Here is a 22,095-nt window from a genome sequence, read left to right as displayed (position 1 = left end):
GATAAGGATTTGGGACTTGTAGATAAATCTGATAATGGATTATATCCATAAAACCATTTTTATACAACACAATGCAAAATAATTATGTACACTTATACATAAGAACAACAATAAACAGCTTACATAGGCAAACAGCTTTTAGGCCTGAGTTCCCCAGTAGGTCATTTCAGGGCACCACCAGTATAGGAAGTGACACGTACAGTATTTCCTCATATGATTGCTGACAGCTGGCTTTAGCAACTAAGACAACAATCTCAGATATTTGTATCTCTTATATACTAACTATAAGGACCTGTCAGGATCTAAAGGGGGGAGAGAACACAGTTTATTTCAGGTCTGAAAATGTGGGTTCAATCCCTTGCACAGTTCAGAACTGGGTCAAATACGTAACAGTTTTGGATTCAAACAATTTCCTGTGGTCGATAGATCTTGAACAACCAAGAGGACCAGAAGGTGGGGTTTGCACTTTTTGAGGTTACAGCAGACAAGCTCAGTAAAGTATAGAAAACTATTTGAATCAAAAACAATTATGTATTGTATTTAACCCAGGTCTGGTACAGGTATTTACTGATCTTTAAATTTGCCTTTATTACTGCCAGAGGCTTACATAACCAACCTCTGATAGCTCCATCATGGTTTCTAAAATCTGATGTCTTTATTATTCTATTTTATGAAGTCCTTCACACCCTGCCCGACCATACCAGCGAGAAATTAGGAGGTCACACACAACATTTTTACACATCGATTCATTATACTGGTCACATCTTTGTAGAATGAATTAATGTCTGAATAAGTATTGGCTCCAGTCTTGTACAGCTTTTAGTAAGTTCTCACTTTGACTGCGGGGTTGGCGGCTGGGGCGACATTGGCAGAGCAGTCGTCTGGCAGTCGGAGGGTTGCCAGTTTGATCCCGCCCTGGGTGTGTCAAAGTATCCCTGAGCATTGCCTTGCCTGTCTTGCATGGCAGCCAATTGCCGTTGGCGTTTGTGTGAATGGGTAAATGAGAAGCATCAATTGTACAGCGCTTTGGATGAAGGCACTATGTAAATGCAGAAATTTGATATTGCTTCAAATTTTCATCACTTATTCATCCACATATGCCTGTTAAATCTTATCTGTGAAAGTAGGTAGTGTGCACAGAATCTTAATGTCTCATAGAGACAGCTAGAGATAAGAATGATGCAGTTACAGTACTGAAACCTTTCTTTATTTTATATCCTGTTGGTCAAATGGATAATATGCTAAATATGAGCTGTATCAAACACTTGTGCCTTGTCTCCATGTTCTTTCATTAAGCATAGTCTGCACTGTAACGTTTAGATTAGAGGCATTCCTGTTCCAGTGGCCTTGGAATACACAGTAAATAATGTTCTTAGACTGTAAACCTTGATATTTTGAGTATCTTTGACATTTTCTGAGTTCACAGCTGGAATCTGTGTGGAATCCGTAGCCTCAACTATAAAGTTGAAATAAGCATTAATAATAAGCCATGCTCATTGGATGAATATGCACTGAAGCTGTTTCCTACACTGAGCCAAGTTTTTTTTTTTTTCCGAAAGGGATGTGGCTTGAAAATGAATTGCCAAGTAATCTTCAGCTCTTTCATTTTATTTCTTTCCCCCAAACATCTTAAATCAGATAATGAAAAGCTGCATCTTTCACGTTAAATCAAGACACAGGGAAAATACATCAGTTACACCGCTATCCTCCCCCAATGAAAGCGCCCCCGTGGGAAACATATGCCGACCTCCCAGGCTTCTGCCCATTGGATACACTGCATGTAGAGGAATGCACACTGCATAAGTCACTCAGGAGAACAAGCCCAGCTCAAGGCATAGAGACACTCCTCACTAAAACTGACAGGCTATGTAAAAAAGACATCCATAGAAAATGTCAAACTTTCCACCAAAAAAAGGTTTGACTTGTGCCTTGTGTATGGGTTTGCTGTCTGAACTGCTGCTGGTGCATCTAAACTTTGTGGGGAATACCCATATACCTATAAGCCATATACTTGCCAATTTAATTTTACATTATAATCTGTGTTGCAGTCACAGCTAGTGCAGGCCGTATTTAAATTATTTTTGTGGATTGTTCTAATGTTGATGAATAGGCTGTGCTGTTGTGAAGTTATGAGGACCAAATGACATTATTTCATTTAGAATTGTGGCGGGGAGCTTTGGTTGCCTGTAATGAACTATGTAACCAAACTGCTGCTGTAGTTGTAATTTACCATTCTCACACAAACAATGTGTATCCTTCTACTTTTAATTTACTAAGTTAAATCATAACAGCTTAGTGTTTCTTTTCAGATAGGTTTTTCTTTTTGCAATGTGTTTCCAATTACACACTTTTTTTGCGACTGCGCACGCACGGTGCTGTGACGTCTGCAGTCGGAATGGCACCTTCAAGCTGCGCAGAATGAGAGACACAGCGTAGCTGGGATCTTGAAGACAGAGACACCGCTAGGCTACACGCCTTACATCTCCCGGTCTGGGAAACTTCATGGAAATACGATGGTTATATTACGCATGATTTCTCTTGACTGGAAAAAAATCGACCTTTCCACTTTGGTAAACTTTTCAAGTGACGGAGCCCAAGCTTTCCAGGAGTTTAGTTTATAATTTAATTTCAAGTAACTTCAGTCTGTAAATACTATTTTGGCACCGGGATCAAGAAAGTAAGTACATTACGCATCACGGTAGAAAACGGGTTACTTTAAAACTTGTAGTATGAAATAAGAATAATTACCTCACATATTCTAAGGATCAGCCCTTTCTCTAGAAAGTATAGTTGAATTAACTATGACACACAAAAAAAAAAATCAAAAGTTGGCATTTTGATATTGCTACCAATGTGTACTTTGGCTTGTTGGCTGACTAACTGTATGAGGGCTGCTGTAAATCAGGTGTTGCATGTGGCAATTGTTTTACCTAATGCGACCAGCAAAGTTCTAGCGTAGGTTTACTTTCCCAGTACGCTACTCGGGACATTTAATGTTGCCAACACAGTGGAATACGAAAATGTGAGGCGTTTCAGTCCAAATCGAATGACTGCGTAAGCGCTGCGATAGTGTGTGTACTATAAAATTTTGTAAAGTCTTGCGCAGTAGACTACAAACGGAAGAAATGGATGCTTGACAATAAAAGTTGTCTTGAAGTGCTCTGTGCGTCAGGGAGAGAGGGCGAGAAAGAGAGAGCGCGCAAAATTTGTCTAAAGCAGTAGGTGTTGACTTAAAGTGATTACCTCTCCTTGAATGTTAGACTGACTGTTTGTCCGTTTGAGAGTCCGTGTCTAAAACACTGGCCTACCGAGACCGATAGTCCTTGAGCATTCCTGGTACATTGGCTTTCTCCCAAAGTGCACGCCTAAGTGTACCTTACTGGGGACGGGATTCGACTCTCCCGCTATGCCGTTGGAAGAGAGAGAGAGAGAGAGAGAGAGAGAGAGAGAGAGAGAGAGAGAGGAATATGAAATTGAAGCATATGGATATGGATCGTAGGATGCATTTTCCTTCTCTTCTAAAGTGAACCCAGCCCGTCCTCAGCCTCATTTTCTGGTTGATGGTGTCACTTGGAGGGAAATAGATTACATGTGTTTTCAAGATAGCCAAAGGCAATGCTATATATCATGGTAGCTGCCTGCCATTCATGCTTACAAAAATATGGAGTAGACTATTAGACATTGATTACATTATATTACAGGCATTTGGCAAAACAACGTGTGCTGAAGAACCCCAGGGGGAAGTGCTAGGAACGACCACAGAGATAAGAACGTGGACCTTGTAGTTTGGTCTGCAATGGTTGATATATTCTCCTTGTAATAAAGCACTTTGGATGCCTGTATGAGCTTTAACGGCATTCTTCATCATGCTTCAGTTACACATCAATGTAATTTACCTTTTAAAAACATTTCTCATGTGAAGCTTATTTAAATGTATTTGGGTGTGAAGGGGAGTTGTATTGTAAACCTGCATATTGTTGGTGTGTGTGCACATAGCTTGTTCAACAAAGGCCATTACTGAAATGTACAGTTTAGTTACAGTATATCATAATGTGTCATTTACCAAGCCCTTACAACAGGGTCATTCCAGAGGTGTAGGCAGTTGACCTCTTCAATTTAGCTCAAACCTTGTGTAAATATTCTTACAATAGAGAATGTACAAAACCTTAGCCTGGATTTGACGATTTAGAGATATTTTAAGAATGTCTCGGCTGTAAACATCAGAATGAATGAAAATAGAGTGACTTTGTGATTCTGTGAATAGGGCTGGGAATAGGGCTGTGGGTAGTCTGAGGATAGTCATCCACTCAGACAGGAAGGGCCTTGGATCACCTTCCTCCCGTAGAGCCACCAGGCCTGGGGACGGCCTTCAGCAGGGGAGGAAGGTGACCTACATGGGCGGCATTTCTTCCTCTGTTGGGAGTGTATGGGAAAAGACGGCGATGGTCCTGTTTTTCCAGGGCTGGAGTTAACGCCCTGCAGAGCACCACATCAGAGATGCAGAAATGAGTATGATGACTGATGCTGTTTAAAGCGGCTAACTTTGACAATGCTCCAAGAATATCTGCAGGGTGTAATGTATAGTAGTTTTACTCATCGTTGGCAGTAGCTGTAGGGTTCTGACTTAAGAATGACTAGATGATAACTACATTTTTATGAAAAAATATATTAGTGCCATTAGCTGTGTGAGAGGTATTCATTGGCTGTCATATTTATTATGTTTATATTGCTGGAACATAAATACATGTTGTGTTGCAGGCTAGAGGCCTTTTCAGGTAATGCGTGTCATAGACCATTTATATTGTTGAAATTTTACGGCTTGAATAGAACTAATGAATTCAAAGGTACAGTCATGTCCAAATAATATGCCCTTAAAGCAGTAGTGGAGACTGGTGAAAGAGACATTAGACGGTGATAAGGGAGCTCATTTCCTGTGTTACATCTTTAACAAAGCTTGGTGAGAGCCATAGCGGAGTGGTGCCCTGTTCTCTTCACATCACAGCCGTTGGCTATGCTAATGAAATCCTGACCCGTGTGTACTCATGCTGGGGTAGGTGCCATCCAGTCCATCGACACATCGCTGACACAGTGGAAGTGCTCAGTTGCAGTGTGTTATTTGGTTCCACAGGAGAACATGCTTCTCTGCCTAGCACACAATGTGCTCTTACACTGCAGTCCATGTTGACTTCAATGTATGTTGATCCAGTGAAAAGGAAGACTCCCAGATTTACGGCCGACTCACAGAACTCACAGAAAATAATTGGTAAATAAAGCACTGTTCATAAGGTAATGCTTATGAGGGCTATAATCTTTGATTCCTGATCTAAGAAGCATTAAAATAGTGTACTTTGGACAGTGTGCCTTTGTGGGAGTAATGAGATAGTAGGACATGGCAGACTCTGGTTTCGTGGAGCCAGTTACGAGCGCTAGGCCATACACACGGACATTCCTGCAGTGTGGCCTGGGCACAACACCGTGCGCTCTGCTGAAAACGTTGTGAGTCTTTGTGTGACTGCCAGTAAGCTGAGAGTCTGTGCACGCTTTTAAATAAATACTATTTGCTGAGACTAAAATATTTGAACAAGTGTCCTTTGTCCACGAGTAGTTTGTAGAAATGAACTAAGCCTCCACTGCTGTGCATTCTGAAGTACGAGGTCTGTCTCTTGATGCTGTACAAAAGAAGACCGAATATTTTGGTGACTTTGAAGGGGCTTTAGATGCCAATAACTCTGTCTGGTGCATCTCAAAACTAGAGTGATGTAACTTAATGGTTTATCACCTGATTTTACTCAATTTGACTTCAGTTGCATAATTGGATTTTGAGTTTCATCCACCCTGTTTTTGCCTCTGTAATGAAACAATTTCAGTTGGTTTTACAAGCGCCTGAAATGGTGATGTCTCATTGAAAGTTATCAGAAAGATATGGAGAAATGTTTTTTGCATTTAAAAAAAATCTGAACTCAAGCATGATTTTTAACAACAAATACCATCCATAACGCTGATTACAGGCAGTGTATTAATATAAATGCAATATTTCCCATACTTCATAGTGTCACCCTCAGCTGCAGAGCTTTTCCATTCTCAGAACCATCAGGGACCGATGCTAAACCTCCTCGCATACTTCAGATTTCCCAAATATCATAAACAGCGTGAAGCTTGTGCAGAACAGGCCTTGTGTTCCAGGGGTGTGCGTTTCTGCTCGCCCAGAGACAGAGTGTTTGGCCAGGTGCTGGAGCACTGAGCTCACCATCAGCAGGGTCACTTCCCCTGGCACTGCTGTTCTCTACAGAGCGTTTGACCAGGCACTGCTGTTCTCTGCTCTTATGGGGCTGCTGCATCTCACTGTGGCATATTTATTGAAAAGCAATTATTGCCGCAATGTTGAAATTTTTCCTTTTAGCTCAATTGAGCCGTTTTCCCGAAGACACTTTGCTATTGATGTGTGTGAGTTTTGATACCAAGTGAAGTGCACAAATACAGTTGTATTTTTGAAGAATTCTCTATGTCTCAAAAATAAAGAGGTTTAAAAAATGATTATTTTGCAAGTAAAGGACTTGCATAGCCAGCTACTATCATTTTAAAAGTACCAGAAATGTTGTTTTTGTGAACAATCATTTCATGAAGAGTACATTATCTTTATTTAAATGTCACTTTTTAAATGGTGGATATCTCGTTTTGGAAAGGGAACTCTTCCTTTACTCTGACATCCTTGCGGAGTTGGCCAGAAAGCTATGTTCTTGCACAGGCGGGTTTCCCCCAAGCAAGTTCCATGCAAACGTTTATAATTATGTGACAACTACACAAGGCCTGTGTGATGTATCTCGGATAAAATGTCTTCATGGCTACCTTTCATTTCAGTGTTAGTATTACTGCTGTGTTGGCTCACAAGCTGAAATGACTTCATTCAGTGAATTCACTGAGGAATGAGTAAGATAAAGGGAACTGAGGGAGTGAAGGACTCTTTCATTACATGCAGAGATCCTGACATACACCCATGGATAGGATTTCATGGTGATAGTGAGGGGAAACTAGCCGCACATTACTGGACTGCCTACTTAATGCAAGATGGATAGTTTCACTGCATCTGTAAGGGTTGCACAAGAGAGGAGGGACCGATTATACCATACTTACTGTACTGTATGACATAGCATGCTAAACTATATGACAACAGTCATTTAGCAGTGAATGCGCTTATACACAATATATATATATATATATATATATATATATATCTTTTCTATACTACATATGCAATATTGAAGACAAGGAGTAAAGTAAACTTGTTTTATCTGATAGCCAAATAATGTGGCAACAGAATGCTGATTCATGTTAACAGTTTATCTGAGATTGCTGTAATCAGAATAATCTCAGATTTCTGCGAGCTGCATTGATACAGTGTTGTCATTAAAGCTCCTACTTTGGGTCTGGTTTATAGTGCGAGGCCATGTTCCTGGCCTTGCTCATTCCTCTGATCCCACAGGAGCCGGCCAGACTAAGGTTACTCTGTCAGACTGTGTAACACTATGCTGTCGCCATTTAAAGCTGATAGTGAGATAGCCAGCAAGCAGCATTATGAGAAGGTCCACATACCACAAGAAAAAGGGGAAAAAAGGGCATTTGGCTAATTCATCTCAGTACAGCAGGCTTCTGTGTCCTGCATCTTTTTGGTGGTGGCTACAGTTTACATGAGGAATCTAGAATGACCTCAGCCCAGTTTTATTTGGTGAACTATAATGAAATTAGAACCCCTGGTTCATCCCCACCCATCCGTTCATCCCCCCTCCCATCTGAACTGCATACTTCCATACACGTGGACCTTCTCCTTTACCCGCTAGTTTAACACCCCAACTGTTACCATCACAACCTAGAGGCCCGCAGAGGATGAAATCTCATCCCCCGGGATTTCTTCCCATCAGGGAGTTTTTTCTTGCCACTGAGGGTTTTTCTCCCCGCTAGAGAGTTTTGTTTTTACCTGATGTGCTGTCTGGGGTCAGGGGTGGTATTTCCCTTTTTCTCTTCCCTTCTGTTACTCTGTAAAGTGTCTCTGTGACAGTCCTCTGTGAAACGCGTCTTCACACAAGTATGATTGAATTGAATTGAACCTTGGGGAATCTGGGTTCCTCTAATCGATTTAAACAGACCGTACCGTTCATTCCCCTTGAATTGTTCATTCATTTTTACTTTATTCAAATGAGAAAACCTAAAAAAGGGAAGAAGACTGTTCAGTCATTGGTTATAACTGATAAAAGACAATTTTCCCCTTGCAATAAAATGTCACGTGGCTGGGCTGTCAGTGTAGCATGTGCAGGTTGTTAATTTGTTCCTATGACATGAATCACATTGCATCATTTTGCATTATTTATAATATATGTGTTAGATTGTACTTGTAAATGTGAAATCCCAATTATTTGATGTGCTTTTCTCACTGATTTGTAATCACTGAGCACTTTATTAGTACACCTACTTATTCAGGTGATTATCTAATCAGCCAATTGTGTGGCAGCAGTGCAATGCATAAAATCATACAGATACCGGTCAGGAGCTTCAGTTAATGTTCACATCAACCATCAGAATGGGGAAAAAATGTGATCTGAGTGATTTCCACCGTGACATGATTGTTAGTGCCAGACGGGCTGGTTTGAGTATTTCTGTAACTGCTGATCTCTTGGGATTTTCACACACAACTCTAGAGTTTATTGTACAAAGTAACAAATAGGGTTCAAAAAACAAAAAACATCCAGTGAGCAACAGTTCTGGAGACAGAGATGTCTTGTTAATGAGAGATGTCAGAGGAGAATGACAGTAATGCAAATAACCGTTTATTCAAGTATTTTTTGTTTGATAGCCTAACCAAAGAACGTAAGTGGAATTTGAAAGGGAGAGGATGTAGCGTATATTTGTATATATTTTTATGAAGCTCCAGGCTCAGTTGAACAGTGCATGATGGAGTCTGGTGGCCACATGCCTTCAGGACATGACTGAGGCCTTTTGAAAGATGCGTTTTGTTATTTTAAGTGGGCCTCTGGTCAACACCGGAAACCTCAGTGCAAGGCCTCTGCTACGTGTGGGTGTGTGTGTGTGCTATGTGTTAAAGACACCTACCTTACCATGGAGACCAGCCAGACCATCCCTTAGGCTGTGTGTGTGTGTGTGTGTGTGTGAGTGTGTGTGTGTGTGTGCTACGTGTTAAAGACACCTACCTTACCATGGAGACCAGCCAGACCATCCCTTAGGCTGTGTGTGTGTGTGTGTGTGTGTGTGTGTGTGTGCTACGTGTTAAAGACACCTACCTTACCATGGAGACCAGCCAGACCATCCCTTAGGCTGTGTGTGTGTGTGTGTGTGTGTGTGTGTGTGCTACATGTTAAAGACACCTACCTGGACTTTTGAAAGATGCGTTTTGTTATTTTAAGTGGGCCTCTGTGTCAACACCGGAAACCTCAGTGCAAGGCCTCTGCTACGTGTGTGTGTGTGTGCTATGTGTTAAAGACACCTACTGATGTGCTGTCTGGGGTCAGGGGTGGTATTTCCCTTTTTCTCTTCCCTTCTGTTACTCTGTAAAGTGTCTCTGTGACAGTCCTCTGTGAAACGCGTCTTCACACAAGTATGATTGAATTGAATTGAACCTTGGGGAATCTGGGTTCCTCTAATCGATTTAAACAGACCGTACCGTTCATTCCCCTTGAATTGTTCATTCATTTTTACTTTATTCAAATGAGAAAACCTAAAAAAGGGAAGAAGACTGTTCAGTCATTGGTTATAACTGATAAAAGACAATTTTCCCCTTGCAATAAAATGTCACGTGGCTGGGCTGTCAGTGTAGCATGTGCAGGTTGTTAATTTGTTCCTATGACATGAATCACATTGCATCATTTTGCATTATTTATAATATATGTGTTAGATTGTACTTGTAAATGTGAAATCCCAATTATTTGATGTGCTTTTCTCACTGATTTGTAATCACTGAGCACTTTATTAGTACACCTACTTATTCAGGTGATTATCTAATCAGCCAATTGTGTGGCAGCAGTGCAATGCATAAAATCATACAGATACCGGTCAGGAGCTTCAGTTAATGTTCACATCAACCATCAGAATGGGGAAAAAATGTGATCTGAGTGATTTCCACCGTGACATGATTGTTAGTGCCAGACGGGCTGGTTTGAGTATTTCTGTAACTGCTGATCTCTTGGGATTTTCACACACAACTCTAGAGTTTATTGTACAAAGTAACAAATAGGGTTCAAAAAACAAAAAACATCCAGTGAGCAACAGTTCTGGAGACAGAGATGTCTTGTTAATGAGAGATGTCAGAGGAGAATGACAGTAATGCAAATAACCGTTTATTCAAGTATTTTTTGTTTGATAGCCTAACCAAAGAACGTAAGTGGAATTTGAAAGGGAGAGGATGTAGCGTATATTTGTATATATTTTTATGAAGCTCCAGGCTCAGTTGAACAGTGCATGATGGAGTCTGGTGGCCACATGCCTTCAGGACATGACTGAGGCCTTTTGAAAGATGCGTTTTGTTATTTTAAGTGGGCCTCTGGTCAACACCGGAAACCTCAGTGCAAGGCCTCTGCTACGTGTGGGTGTGTGTGTGTGCTATGTGTTAAAGACACCTACCTTACCATGGAGACCAGCCAGACCATCCCTTAGGCTGTGTGTGTGTGTGTGTGTGTGTGTGTGAGTGTGTGTGTGTGTGTGCTACGTGTTAAAGACACCTACCTTACCATGGAGACCAGCCAGACCATCCCTTAGGCTGTGTGTGTGTGTGTGTGTGTGTGTGTGTGTGTGTGCTACGTGTTAAAGACACCTACCTTACCATGGAGACCAGCCAGACCATCCCTTAGGCTGTGTGTGTGTGTGTGTGTGTGTGTGTGTGTGTGCTACATGTTAAAGACACCTACCTGGACTTTTGAAAGATGCGTTTTGTTATTTTAAGTGGGCCTCTGTGTCAACACCGGAAACCTCAGTGCAAGGCCTCTGCTACGTGTGTGTGTGTGTGTGCTATGTGTTAAAGACACCTACCTTACCATGGAGACCAGCCAGACCATCCCTTAGGCTGTGTGTGTGTGTGTGTGTGTGTGTGTGTGTGTGTGTGAGTGTGTGTGTGTGTGTGTGTGTGCTACGTGTTAAAGACACCTACCTTACCATGGAGACCAGCCAGACCATCCCTTAGGCTGTGTGTGTGTGTGTGTGTGTGTGTGTGTGCGCTACATGTTAAAGACACCTACCTTACCATGGAGACCAGCCAGACCATCCCTTAGGCTGTTTGTGTGTGTGTGTGTGTGTGTGTGCACGTGTGTGTGTGTGCTACGTGTTAAAGAACCCTACCTTACCATGGAGACCAGCCAGACCATCCCTTAGGCTGTGTGTGTGTGTGTGTGTGTGGGAGTGTGTGAGTGTGCGTGTGTGCGTGTGTTACATGTTACAGAACCATACCTTACCATGGAGACCAACCAGACCATCCCTTTGGCTGTGTGTGTGTGTGTGTGTGTGTGTGAGTGTGTGAGTGTGTGTGTGTGCGCGCTACGTGTTAAAGAACCCTACCTTACAATGGAGACCAGCCAGACCATCCCTCAGGCTGTGAGTGTGTGTGTGTGCACGTGTGTGTGTGTGTGCTATGTGTTAATGGTAAATGGTAAATGGCAGGCATTTATATAGTGCCTTTATCCAAAGCGCTGTACTATTGATGCTTCTCCATTCACCCATTCACCCATTCATACACACACTCACCGACGGCGATTGGCTGCCCTGCAAGGCAAGAACCCTACCTTACCATGGAGACCAGCCAGACCATCCCTTAGGCTGTGTGTGTGCGTGCGTGCACACATGTGTGTTCGCGTGTGCATTTTATGCCATATTGGGTACAATGTGAGTGTTTCTTAACATTCTATTACACATGAGAGAGAGAGAGGTCAGTTATGGACTCCTAAATGAGGACTAGCCAGGAGTGTCATGTGGAAACCATTACCCTTACCTTTGATCAGGCCCTGCCTAGGCACACTGTACACTTACACACATACAGGGGAGTGGGTGTATGATTCATGGCTGCAGTCCGGGGGGAATGGCCATGGTGTAGAGACGCATTACAGTTAAACAACAGCACTGAAGGCAAAATTAGTTAAAACTTTATACGTATGCAAACGATCCACACTTAAATGTCAGATTCTAGTTATGCCAGTTATGAAAATGTGTGATGTTGAGCTATTTTGTAATGTATGACTACATTATACCCTCTGTAATAATACACACTCATTTCCGTAAGTAGTTGAAGCTGTGTGTACAAGCTGGGGCCCCTGTGTGAATCTGCGCTACTTGGTAACAGTATGAGCATTGCCTTTTATCAGTTCTTTCCTTGTTTCTCTCTCTTTCTCTCTCTCTCCCTCTCTCGCTCTCTCTCTTTTGCTCGCAGATATGATACTTCTGCAGGATGTGCTCACTGTGTGAGTCACAGCTTGGGTAGAGCATTCAGGGGTAGAGAACAGCTCAGAGCTGCGGTCTGAGTGAGTGTGCATTCAGGGGTAGGGAACGGCTCAGAGCTGGGGTCTGAGTGAGCATGCATTCAGGGGTAGAGAACAGCTCAGAGCTGGGGTCTGAGTGAGTGTGCATTCAGGGGTAGGGAACGGCTCAGAGCTGGGGTCTGAGTGAGTGCATTCAGGGGTAGAGAACGGCTCAGAGCTGGGGTCTGAGTGAGCATGCATTCAGGGGTAGAGAACAGCTCAGAGCTGGGGTCTGAGTGAGTGTGCATTCAGGGGTAGGGAACGGCTCAGAGCTGGGGTCTGAGTGAGTGTGCATTCAGGGGTAGAGAACAGCTCAGAGCTGGGGTCTGAGTGAGTGTGCATTCAGGGGTAGAGAACAGCTCAGAGCTGGGGTCTGAGTGAGTGTGCATTCAGGGGTAGAGAACAGCTCAGAGCTGGGGTCTGAGTGAGTGTGCATTCAGGGGTAGAGGACAGCTCAGAGCTGGGGTCTGAGTGAGTGTGCATTCAGGGTTAGGGAACGGCTCAGAGCTGGGGTCTGAGTGAGTGTGCATTCAGGGGTAGAGAACAGCTCAGAGCTGGGGTCTGAGTGAGTGTGCATTCAGGGGTAGAGAACAGCTCAGAGCTGGGGTCTGAGTGAGTGTGCATTCAGGGGTAGAGAACAGCTCAGAGCTGGGGTCTGAGTGAGTGTGCATTCAGGGGTAGAGAACAGCTCAGAGCTGGGGTCTGAGTGAGTGTGCATTCAGGGGTAGGGAACGGCTCAGAGCTGGGGTCTGAGTGAGTGTGCATTCAGGGGTAGAGAACAGCTCAGAGCTGGGGTCTGAGTGAGTGTGCATTCAGGGGTAGGGAACGGCTCAGAGCTGGGGTCCGAGTGAGTGTGCATTCAGGGGTAGGGAACGGCTCAGAGCTGGGGTCTGAGTGTGCGCTTAAGAGTGATGCTCAGAGCTGACACCATAAGGGCTCCATAACCTCACCTTTCCTTTCAGGATATAACTTAGACAAAAACATGTGCATATAATTAATCAAAATCCAGAAAATGGTGGAGTTTAATGGTTTAATTAAATGGACAAATTGTCATCTCAAAAACTCAGTTCTCATGTCTTCTGTAGGAGCTGAGATTTGGATTCAAGAGTAAACAATGAATACGTTATTTGTGGAGACAGTCACGTTTGCCTGACAGGCAGTAATGATGTGTTTGAACAAAGCCACTGTGTAAATAGGCCCCTTTTTGTGACGTAGACATTTTCATTTTTTTCCAGTTGGTATCTGGAGCATCCCCACACAGATGCAGTTCATGGGGGAGTAGCTGTATTGTTTGTGAAAATGGATGTAATTTGTTTGTTAAAGGTACAATAGGTAAGATTTTTGTGTTAAAACACTGTTACAGGACCATTGTAAATCCCTTCCTATCATTGAAAAAGGCTCACTGACATGTTGACTCACCCTCTGCCTGTGTTTATTAACAGAGGCACGGTTGTTAGATAATGTCCGAACCACACTTGCATAGCCCTTAAATTTGGGTTTCAAAATGTCCAGTTGACGGGCCGGCACTCTGTAACAAAACATTGCATAGCTGTACAATAATTCAAGTTCATTGGTTGAAAATTGGTACTAATGCCACAGCCAAATGGCATTTCAACGTCAGCCCGTTCAGAGAGAAGGGGGAGGGATAAACAGTGTTGTGGTTTGAGCTTGTTGCTGTAATTACGTATTGTACCTTTAAAATGAGTCAAATTCAGGTTGCGCCTACTTGCATGAACTGAGCTTGCTCACAATGTGCACGAATGCAGACAATCTGCCCATCTTAAACAATTTCTTGGCATTTTCAACAGGAAGACTGGCAGACAAAGTCTCCAGTGTCCCCCCCCGACTGGCAGGTCAGATATCAGTACTTAGAGATGTAGACAGGGTGTTCATTCTGTTCTCTGAATGAACCAGTGCTAACCCTCCTATTATGTTTGGGGTCAATTTGATCCCGTTCAGTGTTTGATATCGCTTAAAAACCAGTTGTCTGACTGTATGATTTTTACAATTTGATATTTTGGTGGGATTAAATAGTAAACATGCAATAAACATAATGTCCCTCTCTCTCGCATGTGCAAACCATATATTTTCAAAGCGTTTTTGGTCCCGAATACATCACAAACAACTACATTTGGTCCTATCTAATATACATCACAAGCAACTAAATTTTAAGTGAAATGTTTGCATATACATAATACGAGGGTTAAACTAGGGAGCCGTTGATTATGAAAGAAATGCCATCTTCATGTGGGTATCTGTAGAGACAGAACTGTAATTGGCAGTAACATGGTTTTGGGTGTCTGTAGAGACAGTAATTGGCAGTAACATGGTTTTGGGTGTCTGTAGAGACAGAACTGTAATTGGCAGTAACATGGTTTTGGGTGTCTGTAGAGACAGAGCTGCAATTGGCAGTAACTTGGTTTCAGCTCTGGTTTTGATTTTGCTTTAACATGGGAGGCAAGTAACGTTATCAGTGTCAAATCGACCAGCCCAGTACTGCCAGCTTTCTGGGTGGTGTCTGAATAAGGGCTCATATCTTATGAAGAGTTAATGCTCTTCATGTAAATGTATACACATGAACAGGTAACATATACACTTTGGAAAATGAGTACACTTATTCAGGTTCAGGACTACAGAGTCTACCCGACATCTGGAGTTGTCCAGGCGGAATATGACACCACTCTTCTGTGTGTACGCGATCCAGCTCATGCTTAGCAGATGGAAGTGGAAAACGGCGTCTTGGGCATCGTTCCAGAATATTCCCCAAGTGCTGGGCTGGGTCAGATCTGGTCAGTGAGAAGGAAGGTTTTGAGATGGATGTAACCGCCTCACACTACTGGGGTGATTACGCTGTGGACAGGATTGGCATTTTGAAAGCCTCAAAGTTTATTTGTTACCTCTTCATGTGTGCACATTTACATGAAGAAAATGAACACGTGAGACATTAATCAGACACCACTAAAAAACAGCTGGCTGTACTGGGCTGGTGAATTTGACACTGCTGGCACAACTCACAGCAAACTCAGAGCGTAAAGCATATTACTGTATCTCTGGTCTCTTCTATAAACACCCATGCTGAAAGCCTCACTCCGCTTTCATTTCTGGAGAAAGAAATGATTTATTACTGCTCTGTGGATGACTAATAACAATTAAATACATCGGTCTCTAAGGTTATGAATGTGCCAGACCAGGAAATGGCAGACTTCATTATTAATGATCTTAATCATTAATAGACAGACAGCTTTTGTCCATTCTTTCAAGGAAATGAAAAGCCTTGAACTCCTTGATAACGATGAAATATTCTGTTGTTGTTGTCCTTGAAATGGTCCTCTTTCATCAGGAAACGATATTAAGCATCAATAAGAAATGTGTTACTCCATTTACAAATAGTATATTCTGGTTATTTATTTATTATTTTTCTGCCAATGTTGTTAGCTGCCAATTCATAAATCATCATTATGCATCCACACAACTGACTTTTACATAAGGATTACATTATACTATTAGTTAGAGTGACGATTATTCCATTCATTTGATGATTGAATTTAACAGACAAAGAAGAGAGAGGAACGAATTTGAATCCTCTAGAAATATTTACAAAAATAATGAAGCATTTTCCATCTGTATGTTAATTGCAATAAGCACAGCCTATTTCCACCAACACTCCAACTGTGACAGGATGGAGGTAGTTTTTAACTACCTGTTTCAGGAGTAAATAATACAGGCTGGATTGCAGTGGTACGTTTTGTCCAGTCATAGCTGGGAGGCCCACTTCCTGTCGAAGGGGGCTTCGGAGGAGAGAATGGGTCAATTCAAATTAAAGCCAGCAGTGCTGGCTGAGCCTGGTGCATGCTGTGAGAGTCTGGAGCCCTAACTACAGAGTTCCAGTGTGTCAGTGTGTTTGTTTATGCCAGTAGTCAGCTGCTATGCCTGTTTGGTTGGCCCCCACCATTTAAGAGTAGGGACAGCAGTAAAAAAAAATCACCAGATGGAAACATCCTGTTTTCACTGCTTAACGTTCGAAATGCGAAAACATAAATGTTCATACTTAACACCTATTCTGCACTAAAATACTCCCTGTAGATCATTAATAATATGTCTGCAATGCTATATTTCTGGGCTTAATAACAAAGTGTTGGTTGTATGCATATATGCACTATATGGACCAGTCGTATAGGGGAGTTTAATGTGACTTCTTCTCTCACTGTTGCAATGGTAACTCTTCTTTCAGGAAAATCCAAAGATAAATATACATAAGAACATAAGTCTAATAGACACTCAGTGACCACTTTATAAGGTAGACCTGTACACCAGCTTGTTAATGCAAATATTTAATCAGCCAATCATGTGGCAACTAAATGCATAAAAGCATGCAGATGTGGTCAAGAGGTTCAGCTGTTTTTCAAACCAAATGTCAGAATGGGGAAGAAATGTGATCTAAGTGACTTTGACAATGGAATTGTTGGTGCCAGAAAGGGTGAGTATCTCAGAAACTGCTGATCTCCAGGGATTTTCACGCACAACAGTCTCTAGGGTTTGCAGAGAATGGTACGAAAAACAAAAAACATCCAGTGAGCAGCAGTTCTGTGGGCAAAAATGCATTGTTAATGAGAGAGGTCAGAGGAGAATGGCCAGACTGATCGAAGCTGACAAGAAGGTGACAGTAACAAATAGACACGCCTGACAACAGTAGTATGCAGAAGAGCATCTCTGAACACACAGCTCATCAAACCTCTAAGTGGATCGGCTACAGCAGCAGAAGTCCAATAAGTCTAATACATACCTCAAGGGGTGACATGGCTCAGGCAGTAAGAACAGTTGTCTGGCAGTTGGAGGGTTGGCAGTCGGAGGGTTGCCGGTCGGAGGGTTGCCGGTCGGAGGGTTGCCGGTTCGATCCCCCGCCCGGGCTGTGTCGAAGTGTCCCTGAGCAAGACACCTAACCCCCAAATGCTCCTGATGAGCTGGTCGGTGCCTTGCATGGCAGCCAATCGCCATCGGTGTGTGAGTGTGTATATGAATGGGTGAATGAGAAGCATCAATTGTACAGCGCTTTGGATAAAGGCGTTATATACAGTGGTGTGAAAAAGTGTTTGTCCTGATTTATTATTTTTTTGCATGTTTGTCACACTTATTTAAATATTAGTGAAAGACAACACAAGTAAACACAAAATGCAGTTTTTAAATGAATGTTTTTATTATTAAGGGAGAAAAAAAAAATCCAAACCTACATGGCCCTGTGTGAAAAAGTGATTGCCCCCCCTGTTAAAACATAACTTAACTGAGTTCAATTTCTCTACCCACACCCAGGCCTGATTACTGCCACACCTGTTCTCAATCAAGAAATCACTTAAATAGGACCTGCCTGACAAAGTGAAGTAGACCAAATTATCCTCAAAAGCTAGACATCATGCCGAGAGCTAAAGAAATTCAGGAACAAATGAGAAAGAAAGTAATTGAGATCTATCAGTCTGGAAAAGGTTATAAAGCCATTTCTAAAGCTTTGGGACTCCAGCGAACCACAGTGAGAGCCATTATCCACAAATGGCGAAAGCATGGAACAGTGGTGAACCTTCCCAGGAGTGGCCGGCCGACCAAAATTACCCCAAGAGCGCAGCGACGACTCATCCAAGAGGTCACAAAAGACCCCACAAGAACTGCAGGCCTCACTTGCCTCAGTTAAGGTCAGTGTTCATGACTCCACCATAAGAAAGAGACTGGGCAAAAATGGCCTGCATGGCAGAGTTCCAAGATGAAAACCACTGCTGAGCAAAAAGAACATTAAGGCTCGTCTTAATTCTAAGACTCGCCAAAAAACATCTTGATGTTCCCCAAGACTTTTGGGAAAATACTCTGTGGTCTGACGAGACAAAAGTTGAACTTTTTGGAAGGTGTGTGTCCCATTACATCTGGCGTAAAAGTAACACTGCATTTCATAAAAAGAACATCATACCAACAATAAAATATGGTGGTGGTAGTGTGGTGGTCTGGGGCTGTTTTGCTGCTTCAGGACCTGGAAGACTTGCTGTGATAAATGGAACCATGAATTCTGCTGTCTACCAAAAAATCCTGAAGGAGAATGTCCGGCCATCTGTTTGTGACCTCAAGCTGAATCGAACTTGGCTTCTGCAGCAGGACAATGATCCAAAACACACCAGCAAGTCCACCTCTGAATGGCTGAAGAAAAACAAAATGAAGACTTTGGAGTGGTCTAGTCAAAGTCCTGACCTGAATCCTATTGAGATGCTGTGGCATGACCTTAAAAAGGCGGTTCATGCTCGAAAACCCTCCAATGTGGCTGAATTACAACAATTCTGCAAAGATGAGTGGGCCAAAATTCCTTCACAGCGCTGTAAGAAACTGATTGCAAGTTATCGCAAACGCTTGATTGCAGTTGTTGCTGCTAAGGGTGGCCCAACCAGTTATTAGGTTTAGGGGGCAATCACTTTTTCACACAGGGCGATGTAGGTTTGGATTTTTTTTCTCCCTTAGTAATAAAAACCTTCATTTAAATACTGCATTTTGTGTTTACTTGTGTTGTCTTTGACTAATATTTAAATGTGTGACAAACATGCAAAATATAAGAAATCAGGAAAGGGGCAAACACTTTTTCACACCACTGTAAATGCCAACCATTTACCATTTACATACCTAATAAAGCAGTGGTCTCCAACCCTGGTCCTGGAGAGCTACAGGGTCTGCTGGTTTTCGTTGTTACTCTGCACTTAATTGTAATCAACTGCTTAAACTGATTAATTGACTCACCTCACCTGGTTACCTGGGTATCAACAGGGTGCTGATTTTGCAGTGAAAACAAAAACCAGCAGGCCCAGTAACTCTCCAGGACCAGGGTAGGAGACCCCTGTAATAAAGTGTCTGCTTCATGGAAATGAGCATGTAGTGATGAGGCTTAAGGACAGCACATTGCTCAGGAAAATAATAAATCCTGGTAAAAATAAAAAACCGTTTGCTACTTATAAGGGAGATCAGTGTGACGCTTATTTCTTTCTTTCAGAACTATAAACACGCGCGATGGGTGACGAGCAGTGCTACGACAATGAAACGATCGCCTTCTTTTACAACAACAGCCGCAAGCACCTGGCCCAGGACTGGAACGGGGTCAGCCGGCTGGTGATGGGTCTGGGCATCACGGTCTGCATCTTCATCATGCTGGCCAACCTGCTAGTGATGGTGGCCATCTACATCAACCGCCGGTTCCACTTCCCCATCTACTACCTGATGGCCAACCTGGCGGCCGCTGACTTCTTCGCCGGGCTGGCCTACTTCTACCTGATGTTCAACACGGGCCCCAACACGCGGCGGCTAACGGTTAGCACGTGGCTACTCCGGCAGGGCCTGATCGACACCAGCCTGACGGCCTCCGTGGCCAACCTGCTGGCCATCGCCATTGAGCGGCACATCACCGTGTTCCGCATGCAGCTGCACACACGCATGAGCAACCGCCGCGTGGTCATCGTCATCGTCATCATCTGGAGCATGTCCATCGTCATGGGCGCCATTCCCAGCGCGGGCTGGAACTGCATCTGCGCCGTGCACACTTGCTCCAACATGGCGCCCATCTACAGCCACTCCTACCTGGTGTTCTGGGCCGTCTTCAACCTGGTGACCTTCGTGGTTATGGTGGTGCTGTACGCGCACATCTTCGTCTACGTGCGCCAGAGGACCATGAGGATGTCCCGGCACAGCTCCGGCCCACGCCGGAACCGAGACACCATGATGAGTCTGCTGAAGACCGTGGCCATCGTGCTGGGTAAGTGGGCAACATTGGCTCAGGAGGTACATTACATTACATTATTGGCATTTAGCAGACGCTCTTATCCAGAGTTGATTAGACTAAGCAGGAGACAATCCCCCCCCTGGAGCAATGCAGTGTTAAGGGCCTTGCTCAAAGGCCCAACGGCTGTGCGGATCTTATTGTGGCTACACTGGGATTCGAACCCCCGCCCTTGCGTGTCCCAGTCATTTACCTTAACCACTACACTACAGGCCGCCCCAGTCAGAAAGAGCAGAAAGACATAGAAAGAGAAGTGGTCTGAAGCCTCTTTCATTTGTTGTGTTCAGTCACATCAGCGTTGCTCAATTACCACACATCTGAAATGAAAATATCGTAACCACCTAATCTCGCCACCTGATCCTGAACTTTCCGCTCAGCTAGAGGCAGTACTACTGTCTCCTTCTGGTCATTCTACACTGAGCACCGTGTAGCCATCAGCTTAAACCTGTTATGATCATGTTAATCTTAATTTTAATCATCCTCCACCCACCCTTTTTTTTGATTGGGGCAAATAGTAATAACACAAATAGTAATAATAATTTTGATTTGAAAGTGACTTTTCAAAACACATCACACATATGTACCTTTGCTTTCTTTTAAAATGTGTTTTATAGGCACAAGTCCTGAAAAAGTGACGGGATTAGGCACAGCTACGCTAATATCGCGTGGTGTGAATTTCGTCGGAGCTTATATAGTAATATAGTATAATATTGTTCATGCCCATCAGGCTGTTAGGGAGAGCCTTTTAGCCATGAGGCAGCAATGACAGTAATGTCCCTGTCTTTAGTGTGGCAGACAGGGGGCCAGGGTTTGCCATTATCTGAGAAGCTCGCAAACTCCAGTGATTACTCGAGGTATTGCAGTTTTATAAGATGAATTTACCCTGGTCAATATTATTCTGGACCGTTTATATTAGAAAATTTTTTCACACTTAATTACTCTCCAGTGACCGATTTCTTTTCTGAGTTAAACTGAAGAAGATATAGGATTTATTTTATTCCAATTTGGTCCACATGGTTTTTGGTCACACTGCTCGCACCTGTTCACGGGCACACCTGTGCATGAACGAGTATGAGGCCATGATTGGCCAGACTGATATGCTGAAAGGGGTTGAGAGAGAGAGTTCCTTGCACAGATCGCTTCTCAGCCCAATTAGTCCACATCTGTCTTACAGCCATAGCTTTTCAACGATACATATATCCCCTTAAAAAACAGTCACTATAGATTACCGAAGTCCTGACGTCAAAGCCACACTCCCTGGGTCATAAATACATTTTTGGTAAATCACTTAATTCAAGTCCAGGCATTTTACAATATGCCCGGGGCCATTTCCTCTGTATTATATCTGTGATGTCACACTGCATCTCCAGAGCCAATCTGAGCATTGGGGACAGTGATTTCCTGGCGCGTAGTGTAGTTTTTTAATGCTTCGTACGGGTACCGCCGCAGTATAAATTCAATTTTCTCAAAACACAGACTTTATCAAATATAATTTTTTTATATCTTATATTAATTTAATTCTATATGAATTAAATTCCATATGACCCAGGGGGCGTGGTTTTCAGACTTCAGTACTCTATCCACTAGCAACGACATCGTCTCCAGAGCGCAAATGCTCTGTATTTCTGAATGGCAATGCTCCGATCGCTCTGAACTCTTGAAAGAGCAGAGTGCGGGTCCTTAGAGGGTAAATTGAACTGAGCTCACAGAGTCCAAAATTCCTTGATTGTCGGAATTCATTCATATGTTGAGGCTAGCCAGTGAAAATTACTGATGTTTGAGTTCAGTGCCACAGAA

General features: G+C 43.1%; 1 protein-coding gene across 1 annotated transcript in view; it reads left to right on the top strand.

Annotated features, from left to right (window-relative positions):
• The first annotated feature begins 2,444 nt into the window (after positions 1–2,444).
• Positions 2,445–22,095, top strand: part of lpar1 (lysophosphatidic acid receptor 1) — a 29,976-nt gene continuing 10,325 nt past the window's right edge. Inside the window, exons 1-2 of the mRNA XM_061263278.1 lie at positions 2,445–2,677; positions 19,519–20,274. Of these exons, the coding sequence (XP_061119262.1) occupies positions 19,536–20,274 (739 nt within the window). The 5' untranslated portion in view covers positions 2,445–2,677; positions 19,519–19,535. The remainder of the gene's footprint in view (positions 2,678–19,518; positions 20,275–22,095) is intronic.

The sequence above is a fragment of the Conger conger genome, chromosome 12, assembly GCF_963514075.1.
Source record: "Conger conger chromosome 12, fConCon1.1, whole genome shotgun sequence".
NCBI classification, from domain to species: domain Eukaryota; kingdom Metazoa; phylum Chordata; class Actinopteri; order Anguilliformes; family Congridae; genus Conger; species Conger conger.
This window is presented reverse-complemented; position numbering and strand designations above follow the sequence as displayed.